At 38.1% G+C, this 15,281-nt stretch overlaps 1 protein-coding gene across 1 annotated transcript; it reads right to left on the reverse strand.

Moving 5' to 3' along the window:
- Positions 1–8,521: 8,521 nt before the first annotated feature.
- sod1 (superoxide dismutase 1, soluble) lies at positions 8,522–13,345 on the reverse strand. The gene is made up of 5 exons (XM_066650778.1): positions 13,187–13,345; positions 11,490–11,586; positions 10,886–10,955; positions 9,900–10,017; positions 8,522–8,943 (listed from the first exon to the last, which is right to left on the reverse strand). Exons 1-5 carry the CDS (start codon positions 13,256–13,258, stop codon positions 8,836–8,838), a joined length of 465 nt encoding a protein of 154 aa, XP_066506875.1. The 5' UTR covers positions 13,259–13,345; the 3' UTR covers positions 8,522–8,835.
- Positions 13,346–15,281: the final 1,936 nt, after the last annotated feature.

A 15,281-nucleotide genomic window follows, 5' to 3' on the forward strand; every position in this document is an offset into this window, starting at 1 on the left:
CAGAACGATTGTTAAACAATGTTGCAGGTATCGAGAACCATGTTCATAAAATGCATATACTTACTTCCAATGTCTGGTTCTTTTCACATCTGCTGTAAACAAGTTTTACTCTGTTAGCTGCAGCAGAATGGTGCATTTCATATTAAACCATTCTGAATTTGTCTTTATGATTTAATAATGCAGAATATTTCACATACGTTCAAATATGTATGTGTAAATGTAGACTACTTCTTTTGGTTTAATCCTCTAGATTTATTCTCAGAATGTGGGTTATAAAATGATAAAATAAATGACTTCTTATAAGATTATTTTCATGTCATTTGATTTGAAATAAACAAGGTCATATGGAGAGTGGGGGAGCTGATCCTGCATCAACGCTGGAGATGTCTTACAGCTGTGCAGCCTCGATTCCAGTCACTCAGTGAGCTATAAACAGCTGACTGTGAGGAGAAAAAAAAAACTCTCAAGCAGTAAAAGTTCCAGACTGCATTTCTCAGCTGACTGCTCTCAGACACGCTAATGCCATCTATTCAAAGCTTCCGGACAAAATGGTGCACATGCCATGGGTGAAAGGTCAGGTCGTGGGGGCCCAGCCGTCTGTAAGAGAGTGCTGACCGACCCTTTGCTCACATCGAGGTGGTCAGGCATGGCATCTCACCTCTGTGACCTACACATCTAACATTGGCTCAAAAACATCCTTAGAGTGCAAGAGGTGGACTATGTGAAACTAAGCCTGTAAATGCCCTAGAAAGATGTGGATCATGTTTAAAAGAACACTGCTTTGTGCCGCACTTTAATTTCAGTGGACAACTCAGTGGTGCATTTGTCAAGTACAATTAGCCCCATTCATCCATTTGGTCTTAGAAACTTGTAGACGGGATATACCAGAGATTCTGTATTTATCCCATTTTAAACAAGGCCACTCATGTCAGGAACCCACTATAATGAGCATAAACTGTTCTGAACCATTTTGTCACTGATTGAATTTCAAAGCGTTCGACAAAATGACTGGAATTCCCCTTTAAACATAAACTCCGCCAGTGCATTTTGACATGATGTCATCTAAATTGAGCGAAGCACAGCGGGGGAGGTGTTATGCAAACTCAGTGTTGATGTATTAACTGTACTGCTGTCCCCTGCAGTGCTTCAGGAGATCCAAGCTGAACTGATGTTGAAACAAAACCCTGGTCACCTCCATCAGGAGCATGTAATCACTGTTTAACAGAGCATAGAGAAAGAATGCGTATCAACCAAACAGACCAGCACAAACCTAACCTAACTATGTGAATTCTGAGAAATCACCTCAGGGGGTCGAGGAAATGTAGGACTATTTTAAACACACTGTATGTTCAGAAGTTTGGAGAAACCCCTTTAGAATTTGTGAACTGAGTTAACTTCAAGGTGCATGTGGCTGTGAATAATTAAGCCACCATGCTCAGTACAAGGAGTTGGCTAGAGGGATGTAGAGGCTCCAAGGATTGGGATGTGCAGCAGAGGAACTGGGTTCTCTAGAGTGATGGAACTCCATCCTGCACCATTAGTATTATTTCAAGCTGTGTTTGTGATCCAGAAGTATTCATCCCACAATAAGCATCCCACCAACCTGAGCTCACTAATATTATTGTTGTTAAATGGCTGTAGTCCCCATCTTTAGTGGAATCTCCTTTGTACCCAGTCATGATACCCCCACCTGTTACCAATTCACCTGTTTATTACGGAATGGTTGAACATGGGCACATTTCATAAAATATTCTTTAATAAAGTACATGAATGCTCTGTTTAAAAATGTAACATTTCCTCCCCATGCATAGAAACTGAAGTTAAAGCAGACTGTTTTTAAATTTACTGCTTCTGTGATGTCACAAATACAACACATCCACTCACTATACTTACAGCACTTTATCCCAGCCCTTACACAAAAAAGATATATGAGGTTATTTATTCATTCATTCATAATCTGTAAGCACTTATCCAGTTCAGGGTCGCGGGGGGTCCGGAACCTACCCGGAATTATTGGGCACAAGGCAGGAATACACCATGGAAGGGGCGCCAGTCCTTCACAGGGCAACACACACACATTCAATTCTATGGACACTTTTGAGTCGTCAATCCACCTACCAACATGTGTTTTTGGACCGTGAGAGGAAACCGGAGCACACGGAGGAAACCCACATGGGGAGAACACACCAAACTCCTCACAGACAGTCACTCGGAACGAAACCTGAACCCACAACCTCCAGGACCCTGGAGCTGTGTGACTGTGACACTACCTGATGTGCCACCGTGCCGCCCTATATGAGGTTGTTGTATAATTAAAATGGTCAAATGCAAAAATGAGGACTGGCTTTTTAACACCAAAACAAAAAAAAGAAACATCAAATCTCCCAAACAAGTGGGCCTCAGGGAAAGTATTGTCCCCTTAAACATGGCAGTAAATAATTTTTTGTTTATCCTATCAGAGCCTATCAAAAAACATACATATCGCATGGCATAAAGAATGAATATACTTGGACTTTTGTCATCCCATACACCTCTACTTCACATTTAACCAATTCATGCACATTGTAAAGTATGAATTTCAAAACATCCTTCCAGCCATCCTTTTGTTCAAGGCCTGGTTCCTGCTGTGGGCTTGTGCTTTTCCTGCATCTATTGGAAGGTTTCTTTATTATTCATAGCTTGCCTTTCTGAGACTATTTATATCGGCTTTTTGAATCATCACGCTCCACCGACTGTGTGAGCCTCAGGAAATTTGTCCATTTGAAGACTGTGATTGTGATTCTGCAGTAAGTTTCTACCCTGTAAACCAGCTTTACAAAGAAGCGGAAAGTGCATGTCAATATATATATATATATATATATATATATATATATATATATATATATATATATATTTATATATCTCATATCACTGAAGAAATATAAATAAAAATGCTCTATAATAATACAATTTACATAACATATTAAAGTGCATACATAAGAAGTATAGAAACCCTAAAACTCTTCACACTTGCCCCCTGAAAAACTGAGAACCGTATTTCCTGAGGGGAGGACACTGGAAATTCCAAGATTCTGCCCCATTACTAGAGAATGGGGTTGAAATGAGCATGTAATTTCAGTAGGAATACACCAGCCATCTCTGTGTGGCAGCTGTATCAAATATAAATCTACAGTCAAGAAGTTGGCATCCACTTCAAATCATATTCAAAGAAAAAAATGATGACTTCAGTTTTTGTCAGTAAAGGCCAAACATTTATTTCAAAGGAGAAAATGGTGTCATCTCCAGTGTCAGACATTCTGCAAAATCTAATGAACATATTTTAAGGAATAAAAAGTAAAACTAAAGTAAAAACCATGGATACACAATATCAAATACAATGAATACAGCTGAGGTATTAAACACCAGTACTGTATTTCTGATGAGGATTTGGAAGTGTGCAATCATAAACATAATGTGCATATTAAAAATAACATTGCACAATTGTTGAAGTACTACAAGTATTCTAAAGACATTTCCCAGGAAATGTTCTCCATCTAGTGTTGAATGCCATAATTACAATTACAACAAAATCCATAACAAACAAATCAAATTGTATATTAGTTCTGAGCACTGGAGGAGTAACAGAATTCATTTAGTGTTTTGCAATTGATTAAAATATCAAGATTAATATGATTTTTATCAGTTAAATTAAAATATACTATTTCAAAGATTCTAAGAGGTGCTGGTCATAAATTCAGTATCTCATAAATAGGCATCAGTTGGGGGGTGGGGGTGTTTATATATACACACACATACAGACATACAGGTGCTGGTCATAAATTCAGTATCTCAGAAAATTTGAATATTGTGAAAAGGTTCCATATTGAAGACTCCTGGTGCCACACTTTAATCAGCTAATTAGCTCAAAACACCTGCAAAGGCCTTTAAATGGTCTCTTAGTCTAGTTCTGTAGGCTTCACAATCATGGGAAAGACTGCTGGTTTGACAGTTGTCCAAAAGATGACCACTGACACCTTACACAAGTGGGGCAAGACACAAAAGGGCGCTGCTAAAGAGGCTGGCTGTTCACAGAGCTCTGTGTCCAAGCGCGTTAATAGAGAGGTGAAGGGAAGAAAAAGATGTGGTAGAAAAAAGTGTTCAAGCGATAGGGATAACCGCACCCTGGAGAGGATTGTGAATCAAAACCCATTCAAAAATGTGGGGGAGATTCACAAAGACTGGACTGCAGCTGGAGTGGGTGCTTCAAGAACCATCATGCACGTATGCAAGACATGGGTTTCAGCTGTTGCATTCCTTGTGTCAAGCCACTCTAGAACAAGAGACAGTGTCAGAATCATCTCGCTTCCAAAAAAGACTGGACTGCTGCTGAGAGGCACAGACTCCCATGTTGCTTGAGGTCCAGTGTAAAGTTTCCACAGTCAGGGATGATTTGGGGTGCCATGTCATCTGCTGGTGTTGGTCCACTGTATTTTCTAAGGTTCAAGGTCAACGCAGCCATATACCAGGACGTTTTAGAGCACTTCATGCTTCCTGCTGCTGACTTTATGGAGATGCAGATTTCATTTTCCAACAGGACTTGGCACCTGCACACAGTATCAAAGCTACCAGTACTTGGTTTAAGGACCATGGTATCCCTGTTCTTAATTAGCCAGCAAACTCCCCTGACCTTAACCCCATAGAAAATCAATGGGGTTTTGTGAAGAGGAATATGCAATATGCCAGACCCAACAATGCAGAAGAGCTGAAGGCCACTATCAGAGCAACCTGAGCTCTCATAACACCTGAGCAGTGCCACAGACTGATCGACTCCATGCCATGCCACATTGCTGCAGTAATTCAGGCAAAAGGAGCCCCAACTAAGTATTGAGTGCTGTACATGCTCATACTTTTCATGTTCATACTTTTCAGTTGGCCAGCATTTCTAAAAATCCTTTTTTGTATTGGTCTTAAGTAATATTCTAATTTTCTGAGATACTGAATTTGGGGTTTTCATTATTTGTCAGTTATAATTATCAAATTAAAAGAAAGAAACACTTGAAATATCAGTCTGTGTGTAATGAATGAGTATAATATACAAGTTTCTCTTTTTGAATGAAACTACTGAAATAAATCAACTTTTTCATGATATTCTAGTTTTATGACCAGCACCTACCTGCATGCATATATATATATATAAATTACTTGTTAATAACAAGCAGTCCAAGGAATAGTCCTTAAACTATATCTAGGTAAAGACCACCTCCTGGTGGTCAACCCAAGTAATTACAACAAAAATAAATAAATAAATGCATTAAAATTACTGTGCAAGATACTGATACTTACTGTACGAAAGAGCAGTACGGCTGTTTAACATACCAACTAATTAGAACTAAAATAACAAGAAAATCAAATTATTAAACACTGTCCTTCAATGTTTATTAAGGGCCGTGTGAGATGCACTGGTGCAAGTGGATCAGACACAGCAGAGATTTTAGACACTGCACACTCACTTAGACATACTCTAGGTTGTCCATTTTGCAGTCTTAAATTTTACTTTTTAAACAGTAACTAATACAGTTGGTCCTCTACATACAAACGGGTTCTGTTCCAAGAGTTTGTTCGCATGTTTAATTTATTTGCCATCAACCAGGATTTTGCCTCATTCAACTCATTATTTTAAATAGTTTTCATTTTGATGCCGTTATTTTATTTTTGCATTATTGGTATATCACCAACACTCTTGCACTTTAATCAGATATTGTGCAGTCCTGGGGTTAAAATTAATCACACAAAACATACAAACATGTCGGTTAGTATCTTTTAAAGTTCATTCATTATCTGTAACCGCTTATCCAGTTCAGGGTCGCAGTCTTAAAATTTGGCTCATATAAACATTCATTCATTCATTCATTATCTATAGCTGCTTATCCAGTTCAGGGTCGCGGTGGGTCCAGAGCCTACCTGGAATCATTGGGCACAAGGCCTGGAGGGGACACCAGCCCTTCACAGGGCAACACACATACATTCACTCCCTCACACCTACGGGCACTTTTAAGTTGCCAATCCACCTACCAATGTGTGTTTTTGGACTGTGGGAGGAAACCCACGCGGACACGGGGAGAACACACCAACTCCTCACAGACAGTCACCCAGAGTGGAAATCGAACCCACAACCTCCAGGTCTCTGGAGCTTTGTGACCTGCTGCACCACCGTGCCGCCGTCATATAAACTTACTGTAATATGTTCAAAATTACCATTGATTTCAGGTCATACCACAAATGGTTTTGAATGTTCTTATTCAACCGAGTGCAGATTTGACCCTGCTAAAAACATGAAAACATACTGATGATATTTGTCATATTCATGAGAACTTTCCTAAAATATGGAAACGAGCTATGAATGGAATGCAGTCAGTGAATTAGCTTCAGGGCAAAACATTGCCCATCAGTATGCTTAATTTACATACTTACATATTTTCAGTAAGGAGCCAGTGATAAGTTGGAATTCTGAGATTTGAGAGCCAATAGCTGTGGTCATTTGCAGCATTTGAGGTTGAGCAGTGAGGACTGGCCAAACATTAGTTTTATAATCAGCTAGACACAAGGTGAGAACACAACCTTGAGTCCTTTGCAGGGTGACACCCACTCACACATTCACTCACACCTGTGGAGACTTAGGAGTATCCAATCCACCTACCTGTTTTTGGATTATGGGAGGAAACTGGATGGAAGGAAAAGTGGATGGAAGAGAGTAAGGAGTGCCAAAGTGTGGGGGCCGCAATGTTGAAAGCCCTGCCAGAGAGGAAAGCCTATATCTTCAAATTGTTAGACCAGAATCAGCAGGAGGTATAGGTGTGTAGAAGCGAGGACAGGTAGGAGGGAGAAAAGCCATGTAAGGCCTTAAATGTCAACCAAAGAATATATATATATATTTTAAATCTAATGCATTTCATAACTGGGAGCCAGTGAAGCTGGTGGAGGGCGGAGGTGATATGGGTAGATTTCTTAGTGTGTGCTAAGACTCTAGCTGCAGAATTTTAAATGTACGGAAGCAGGAGGTGTGTATTAGAAGGTAAACCATAGAATAGAGAATTACCGTAATCTAACCGTAGTGAAATGAATGAATGAATGCACAAGTATCTCAGCATCTTTACAGGAAAGCAGAACACCCGCTATTTTTGTTTTAATATTGTTTAACTATATAAAGATGAGGTACTTATTTTAGATTATTTAACTGATTATTGAACATTAGCATATTATTCAGGTGCAAAAAGATCCAAAATGACAAGAATCATACAAATTTGCCCACTGTGTTGGACCTGTTAGGTTTCACTATATTCTTTTATTATTATTATTAGGGTTGCTGTACTCTTTATATAATCCAGGAATTATTTTACTTGAGAATGAATTTAGGCTACACTGCCTATCCATATTAAGTCTATGCTTAAACTTGACAAAGACATCTGTTAGTAACATTTATTTTTTGACCCCAAAACAGCTTTCCTTGAGTTACATCCAAGTCATAATGATCCTATTAGTACCTTTATTAAAATGTATCCCTAGAAAAAATTACCAATACAAAAGTATCAAAATTAATCAGATTATATTAATTCCTTTAAAGTAATCCTTTGAATTGGGTTACAGATTTTTTTTGGTAGTCAGCATGCTTGATTATCCCTATGCACAGGGACAGCAGTCATATTATTAGCTTTCTGTGATTTGTAAAGCTACAAAGCTCTAACACATGGAGAGGAGACGTGCATCAGATTAAAACATCCATCTCTTTACATGATTATATTAGTCCTGTGAAAACAGACTATCGTTACCTAATGGTGCTCACAGATTTAAAAAAAAAAAAAAGTCACAAGCTTCTTTCCCACTGCAGGGATGAATGGTTCTTAAAGCTTCTAAATGTTTCTGGGCACGGTTCAGTGCAAAACTCCAGCTAACTGCTGAGAGCCAATGAACCAGAGGGTTACCTTTTTTAAAATAAGGATTCACATGTAAACAGACAGCAAGCAGGTTTGTGAGGAAAGGCATGGGAATTTACAGGTGCATCTCATTAAATTAGAATATCATCAAGAAGTGAATTTATTTTTAGTCAGCAGTCTTCCCCATGATTGTGTAGCCTACTGAACCAGACTAAGAGACCATTTTAAAGGCTTAGGAAACCTTTGCAGGTGCTTTGTGATGATTGTTTTAATTTTCTGAGATAATGACTTGCGTTTTTATTGGCTGTAAGCCATAATCATCAACATTAAAAGAAAACGGCTTAAAATAGGTCACTCTTTGTAATGAAGCCATATATATTTCACTTTTTGAATTGAATTACTGAAATAAATTAACTGTTTGATATTCTAACTTATTGAGATGCACCTGTTTAACCACTGGGATCTGCAGTGGATAAAGATACTTATGTGCCCTTATTAAAGTAACTATTTCAATGACCTTGAGAAACCAATGCTTCCAAGTAAGGCTAGATTCAACAACTTTATTTTAAAAGGGCATTAACTATTTTGTAGCTTATTTAGAAAATTAATTCTGACCAAATGGTATCCAGCAAAGGTTTATTAAAGAAGTGGGAACACAAACAGTGTAAAGAAACACTACTTCACTGCTGTCACACTTACAGTTTTGCCAAGAAAAAATAAAATAATCAACAGGTTGCCAGGCATAGGACGACTGCGAAAAACAAGAAACATAACTATGCAGTAGTTACGCTATATTTTTCCTGAAGGTATGTAAAAATAAACTTTTAATAAACTGATTAAGTGCTAGATTGGGCATCTGTTTTGGTCACTGTGCTCTTGGAGTTGTTCCAGTGCTAGAACAGTGCGACTGATGGTGAAGTCTGCTTCACTGAGCAATGCCTATAACACCACAAGCAAGGCGAGCACCAGCATTACCAGTTTTGAGACTTTCCTCATCTCCACCTTTACCCAAGTCATCCTGCTTCTCGTGAATCTGAAACAGGACAAAAACAAATCTTAAACAATTGTCTGTCCATTTCTTAATCAGCTGCTCCCTGCAACAGTCCAACACTGTTAGAAAGCACTATACAGGTAGGGACATTTATGTTCATCATAATTTACAGAGTACAACTGTACCCTCAAATAGTACAATAGTGGTCTTAAAAAGGAATGCTACATTTTCTTTTACAAAAGGAAATGTGAATAATTACTAAAAAAAAAAACAATTTAAAACACTATAAATGGTCCCATTCTTTTCCCTATCTGAAGGCACAAAAACTTGAACAGACCACCTAGCGACAGTTTCAGAGAGTGTATGGTACCTATGCTTTGTGCAAATTACGTATCGTCACTATCTAATTAAAAACATTTATCACCCAAAATACTAACTTTACAAGAGAAGGAAAAACCTTCTTAGCTTTCAATAAAAGTGAATGTAAATAGATTCTAATCCAAGTAATCGTGGAGCTTTTGTATATGTTCATTCATCACGATGTGACGGACAACTGCTGCGTTCAGATAATGTAGTAAACTATAAAATTGACAAATATAAAGATACCCGTTTTTAATTGGAAAGTGATGATGTATACACTACGCAAAACTTAAGCACCTGAGAAAATGAGAATTAAAAAAAAAAATTGAGCAGTAAGATTTGAATATCAACAAGCAAACAACCTCCCCCACAAATAACATTACCGTTAGTAGTAATATTCTGTATGTGTATGGTTTGTTTTAACTCTTAACAACAATATAATTTAAATATAAATATATAAATATATAAATAGAAATATTTTAAATAATTATAGTTTTCGGTGCCTAAGGCTTTTGCACACTACTGTCCATATTAAGTGTAAGCTGCGTGCGGGATTTGTGGATTTGGTGTAGAGATTAATGAAAATACAACTTCATCTGGATAAGACAATGAAAACAGTCCCAGTTTTGTTTGCTCACCACCATTGTCCTCCCAATGATTGAGTACTGTCCTTTCAGTGACAGCAGTTTATCCTCAATGTTTATTTTGGCAACACCATCATCTTCAGCAGTCACATTTCCCAGATCTCCTACATGCCTGTAGGAAACCACAGATGCAAGAACATCCTGAATGCAATCTCTTAGGATGAAAAATTAGACCGGTAAAATCTGTTTCACTGAATGGACAGCATAGAAAAAAGTATCCATATGTGAACATCAGAAAAAAAAGCAATAATAATTATAATTTTGTAGAGTGTTCAGAAGAAGCTATTTCAAATGAAGCCATTAAGCCATAAAAAACATAGAATTTACTTGTACACAACTCGTATGAGTTACAACCAGAGACCAATGAATGTATTTTGTTTCACAAGCTCATTAATATCTGTCATATGACTGTGGATAAGCACAAAAGAACGCATGGATAAAGTGGGACTTTCTGCCAATTATGTCTGGCAGACAGTCTCATGCAAAGTAGGTGTATACAGAGCCTATTTGTGGCTCAAAACACAAGCCATTTCAAGTCAATTTAGAAACACAAAACATTCATTCAATGTCTATAACAGCTTATCCAGTTCAGGGTCGCGGTGTGTCTGGAGACTACCCGTAATCACTGGGCACAAGGCAGGAACACACCCTGGAGGGGGCGCCAGTCCTTCACATGGCAACACACACACACACACCCCATGTTTGTGTCACCAATCCACCTACCAATGTGTGTTTTTGGATTGTGGGAAGAAACCGGAACAAACACTGAACAATAACAACTGATTAATTATTTAAATCATACCACACTTCTCTATATCAACAATGTCAGTGTTACAGATGTTGCCCCAATTTCAAAGAGTTAATATATATAAAGTTTTTTTGATCTGTCAACCTAATAATAAACAGGGAAAAAAGGGAGGTGGGGGGGGGGGTTGTAAATTAATTTATATTTGAATCCAACAAATGCTGGCTAAACTTACCTGACTTCATCAGTAGGCCCACCATGGTTTTTGTTGAAGGGGTTATAGTGTGGCCCTGCACTGACGCAGCCTAATACCAAAACAGAATGAGCGGAGATTTGTGTATAACACAATATAATCACATCTCTGTAACAAAATACATCACATCTACCTTGCTTAATTGATTTAAAAGGCTACTTCAGAAATGAAATACACAAAATGGCTTTAAATACAAGACCTAATGGAAGTGATTCCTAGTTTATAATACTTCTCAAATAAGGCCAAAATATATTTATTTTAAACATAGAGGGTCAAACGGTCTGTACACAAATCAGTGCTCAACAAAAACTTTTAATTTAGATTTTCAACCTTAGTTCCACAATATCAATACTACACATGAAACCTTAGACATGTCACCTTGAACGATAAATACAACTGCAATATTTTTATTCCCATCTATATTGTAAAGAAAATCTGGGTCATCACATCAACACCACAACATTCCTCACTAGAACATTCTGACTGAATACATTACAGTGACATAAATAAACAATTTAAAAAACCTTTATATTTAAGGTTTTAACATGAAATTTAAAACATAAATAGGAACGAGGTCAAATCTCACCATTTGTGTTATCACCAAAAGCATGGACATGAAATCCATGAAGGCCAGGGGCAAGCCCAGAGATCTCTCCTGTAACCTTCACTACATCACTGCCATCCTGTAACATAAGCAACATTCTGTTAAATTCACAAATTTTAGGGTTGGGGAATTTCAGGCATTGTGCAAAAGACTGTGAATTGTTTTAGGAGCTGTCCACTTTAATATATTCATGCAAAAAATAAGTGGCTTTTATAATTACATTTAAATATCTCTTAGCTGTTATCCATTGTGGATATCTTAAGTATGTACAACTGGACAAGGAATTTTAGAAGACTTCTCTGTTATATTTAAAAATATACATTTTTTAATAACTATCAATAACTCTTTATTTATAAAAGGGAAAAAATAACCATGGCAGCGGCAGCAGCAGCAGGACACTAAAAACCCTGTCGAATCTAATTCCGACTGATTGTCCTACCCATCTCTCTGTCTATCTACCTGCACATGTGCACTAAGATAATGAGTTAGTTGCACAATTGCAGAGGTTAAACAGATACCAACAGCAGCTAGTTCAACTTAAAGACAGAAGTAGGGGGAAAGAATTAGCATATTGCATTCCTCCTGCTAAAACTTGTGGACTAGTGCAGATGTAGTCAGGCAGTGCATGTGTTTTTGGGGAGTGGGGAGGGAGGGCTGAAGGTAGGGAACGGGATTTATTTTTGTTGAATATTTTCTGAAACTAGCTTACACTTAACGGCTTCTACAAAAATGCATATTCTATGTTTTTAAAGAACACCAACATTGTACAGGTTCATTTCACAGACAACATTGTTAGTTCTGTTAATAAGGATGGAGTTTAGCAGTATACAATATTTTGAACTGAAATCATTGTAACTAGTACAATGTACAACTAGTACTAGCCAACCTTTGCAGGGACACAGCGAACTTTGTTCTCTGCTGTTTCAATACAACGTAATATGATCAACCAGACCTTAGAATTCACCAGTAATTATCTCGTGCAAAAAAATAAACGAGCATGACTCAGCAAATTGTATAAGCTTGAACTTGGAACAGCTTACGTAACTGTGAAGCCATTTTTACCCACTTTTCTGTCATTATCCATTAAGTCCAGTTTATATTCCGCAACCAAGTAGCGTTACAATTATAAATAAATAAACAGGTTCGGTTTTATGGATTCGAGTTTTAATAGTAATTAAAATGTGTTAACATGCAAATGCAAGCTGCGTAGTTAACCTCGTGATTAAACCTGCACGAAATGTCGCAGCTTATCGTTTCAAAACAGACAACAAACCACAAGCTAACCGAGCTTAGCTTCACTTCACATTTTCTTTGACTCGAAACTAGCCAACTACAGATGTCGTTAATACTGATTATTGCACCTGTTTAAACCATCTTGCGTATAGAAAATAAACGCAGAGCAGTCACCAGACTCCACTATGCTAATGAAGCCTGACTTCGCCTCTTATTCGCCAGTTTCTAGTTGTAATTTTACGTTCCACCTTAAACAGAGTAGCTGTTACACTACGATTCTTCGGGAGTCTGTATGTAACTACAGCTTAATTTAAGGTGGAACGGAGAGTTCAAGAATGAAACCAGTTTAGCCTCATGTCGTTGCTGCAGGGAAATCAGCGAAGTACTGGGCTCAAAAGAGAAGTAATAGGCTGCAGAAATAAAGAGTCAGTAATAAAGACGTGTACCTTCTGCTCAAAATGAACCGTGCCGGTGACTTCTCCTGTTCCTTTCAGGACACACACCGCTTTCTGAGCCATATTTCTGTCAGCTTCTGGCAAACGGAGTCGTGGAAATATAACTGAACTCACAAGGAGAGGCGGCGATCGTTCCCCAGCCAATCAGAATACAGAAAAGCATGGCGAGCTTTGATTGGCTCAGAGGTCAATGGTCTCTTTTGCGTTGAGTTGTGAAAATCTGTGAAAATCTGGGAGGTGTCTGACCAATTGTGCTACCTACCGAAACCTTATCTGCACGGCTCTGCTCTTCATGTGTTTTTCATGATAAATATTTTCCCTCCGATGCATTACACAACCTTAGCTTACTGTTATTATTTCCTTAAGTGTTCCAAAACTGTACACAGTGAATCAATCAAAAATGCTACTTTTAACCTATCGAAATATCCTACGTACTGTTTTGTTTACAATTACTCAATAATAAAAAGAGCAAAGAGAAACTAGGCGAGCTTAGTTTACCGGACCGCCATTAGCCATATAGCCATTGTCACAGAGGTTTTTTCTGGCATTTCCAAAACAGGAAAGCCCAATATATATATACATACATATATGCCTTTGTTTACAATCATAACAAATAATAAACTATAAAATTAGTTTATTACTTGGTTTCGAACATTTCTAAAGCCAAGCACCTTAACATTTTCTCTACCAAGTAATCTATACTCGATAAAGGAACAGATCATCGCTGGAACTAGATATTTATTACTGACTTACATCTCTATAAGGGTCAGACTGATAAAACCGTGCTGTAACAAATTCACAGCCTCATTATTTTTGAGTAACCCCTCACTCTGGTGTTCTGGTTTTAATTATGGAGGTTTTGTCTGTTTTTGTGTAAAGTTAAACAAAAAGCTGTGCAGATGTAATTTACTTGTCAGAAAACGGTGAGATGTGTCCGTGTATTAGTGTCGTTATAGGGACAAACAAGATGACTTTCTGTTTATTAAATATAAAGTAGAAAACAAAAGGTTGGGTCACAGAAACATTCTCCAAACGTAAAGAAGAGACTATGATAAATATTACCTCAACAACGTTCAACACATTTCCGTTCGAGGTGCCAGTAAAACACTGAGCTGCACCGCGGTGGATGGTGGACCTACAGCGCTGAAGCGGTGCGACCGTGTCCCAATTCAGCTCTCATGTCTCTGACCCCTTGAACATGCATTTTTAGTTCCCAGAAATGAGTGCTTGTCCAGGGAAAACAGGTCCTCTGGTCAAAGGGGAACGGTTCCAAATTTAGTTCACGAACTGGAATGTGAAATTTGGCTGAATTAACAACAGATGTTGTAGTTGTGTAGTTTCACCAGTATTCGTATCTCAAATTATTAGAATATATAATTTTGAGTTGGAGTAAATTGTTCAAAGACCCCAGCAGCTGGGGGTTAGGGGCCTTGCTCAAAGAAACTTCATTCATAGCTGCTAAGGGAGGAGTCACCTTTTGGTCCCAAGCCCACTTCTTTAACCATAAGGCCACAGATATCCATGTATTTTTATTTGTTCCCTTTGTCTGGTCTTCTTTCTCCTGTCTCTCATACTTTGAGATGTCCTGCTGCTCTCCAGGTGTTTCCCTGATCCAGCACCTGTGTGTCCTGTACAAGATCCTGGCCTTGTCTCATCTACACTATCATGCTTGGCCATGCTTAACTCTGCACCTACTTTTAACTCACACAGAATCACTGATCACCTTCTCCTTCCTCAGACTCATACATCACTAATATACTACATTCACATTACTGTAACCCCTTCATCTGTCATCATTTCACTTTTACTTCTGTTCTGTTCTTTGTTGTGTCTCTGGTGTTGACCCGAGGAGGATGGGTTCCCCGTATGAGTCTTGGTTCCTTCCAAGGTTTCTTCCTCGTGCGATGAGGGAGTTTTTCCTTGCCTGTTGCCCCTGGCTTGCTCATAGGAGGCTTGGACCCGGATCTCTGTAAAGCTGCTTTGTGATGACTTTTTGTTGTGAAAAGCGCTATATGAATAAAATTTGATAGATGATTGTTTGATTGTCATGTGCTAAGCCATACGGATCAAAAAGAACACAAAATGC

Source organism: Hoplias malabaricus, chromosome 18 (genome assembly GCF_029633855.1).
Source record: "Hoplias malabaricus isolate fHopMal1 chromosome 18, fHopMal1.hap1, whole genome shotgun sequence".
NCBI classification, from domain to species: Eukaryota; Metazoa; Chordata; class Actinopteri; order Characiformes; family Erythrinidae; genus Hoplias; species Hoplias malabaricus.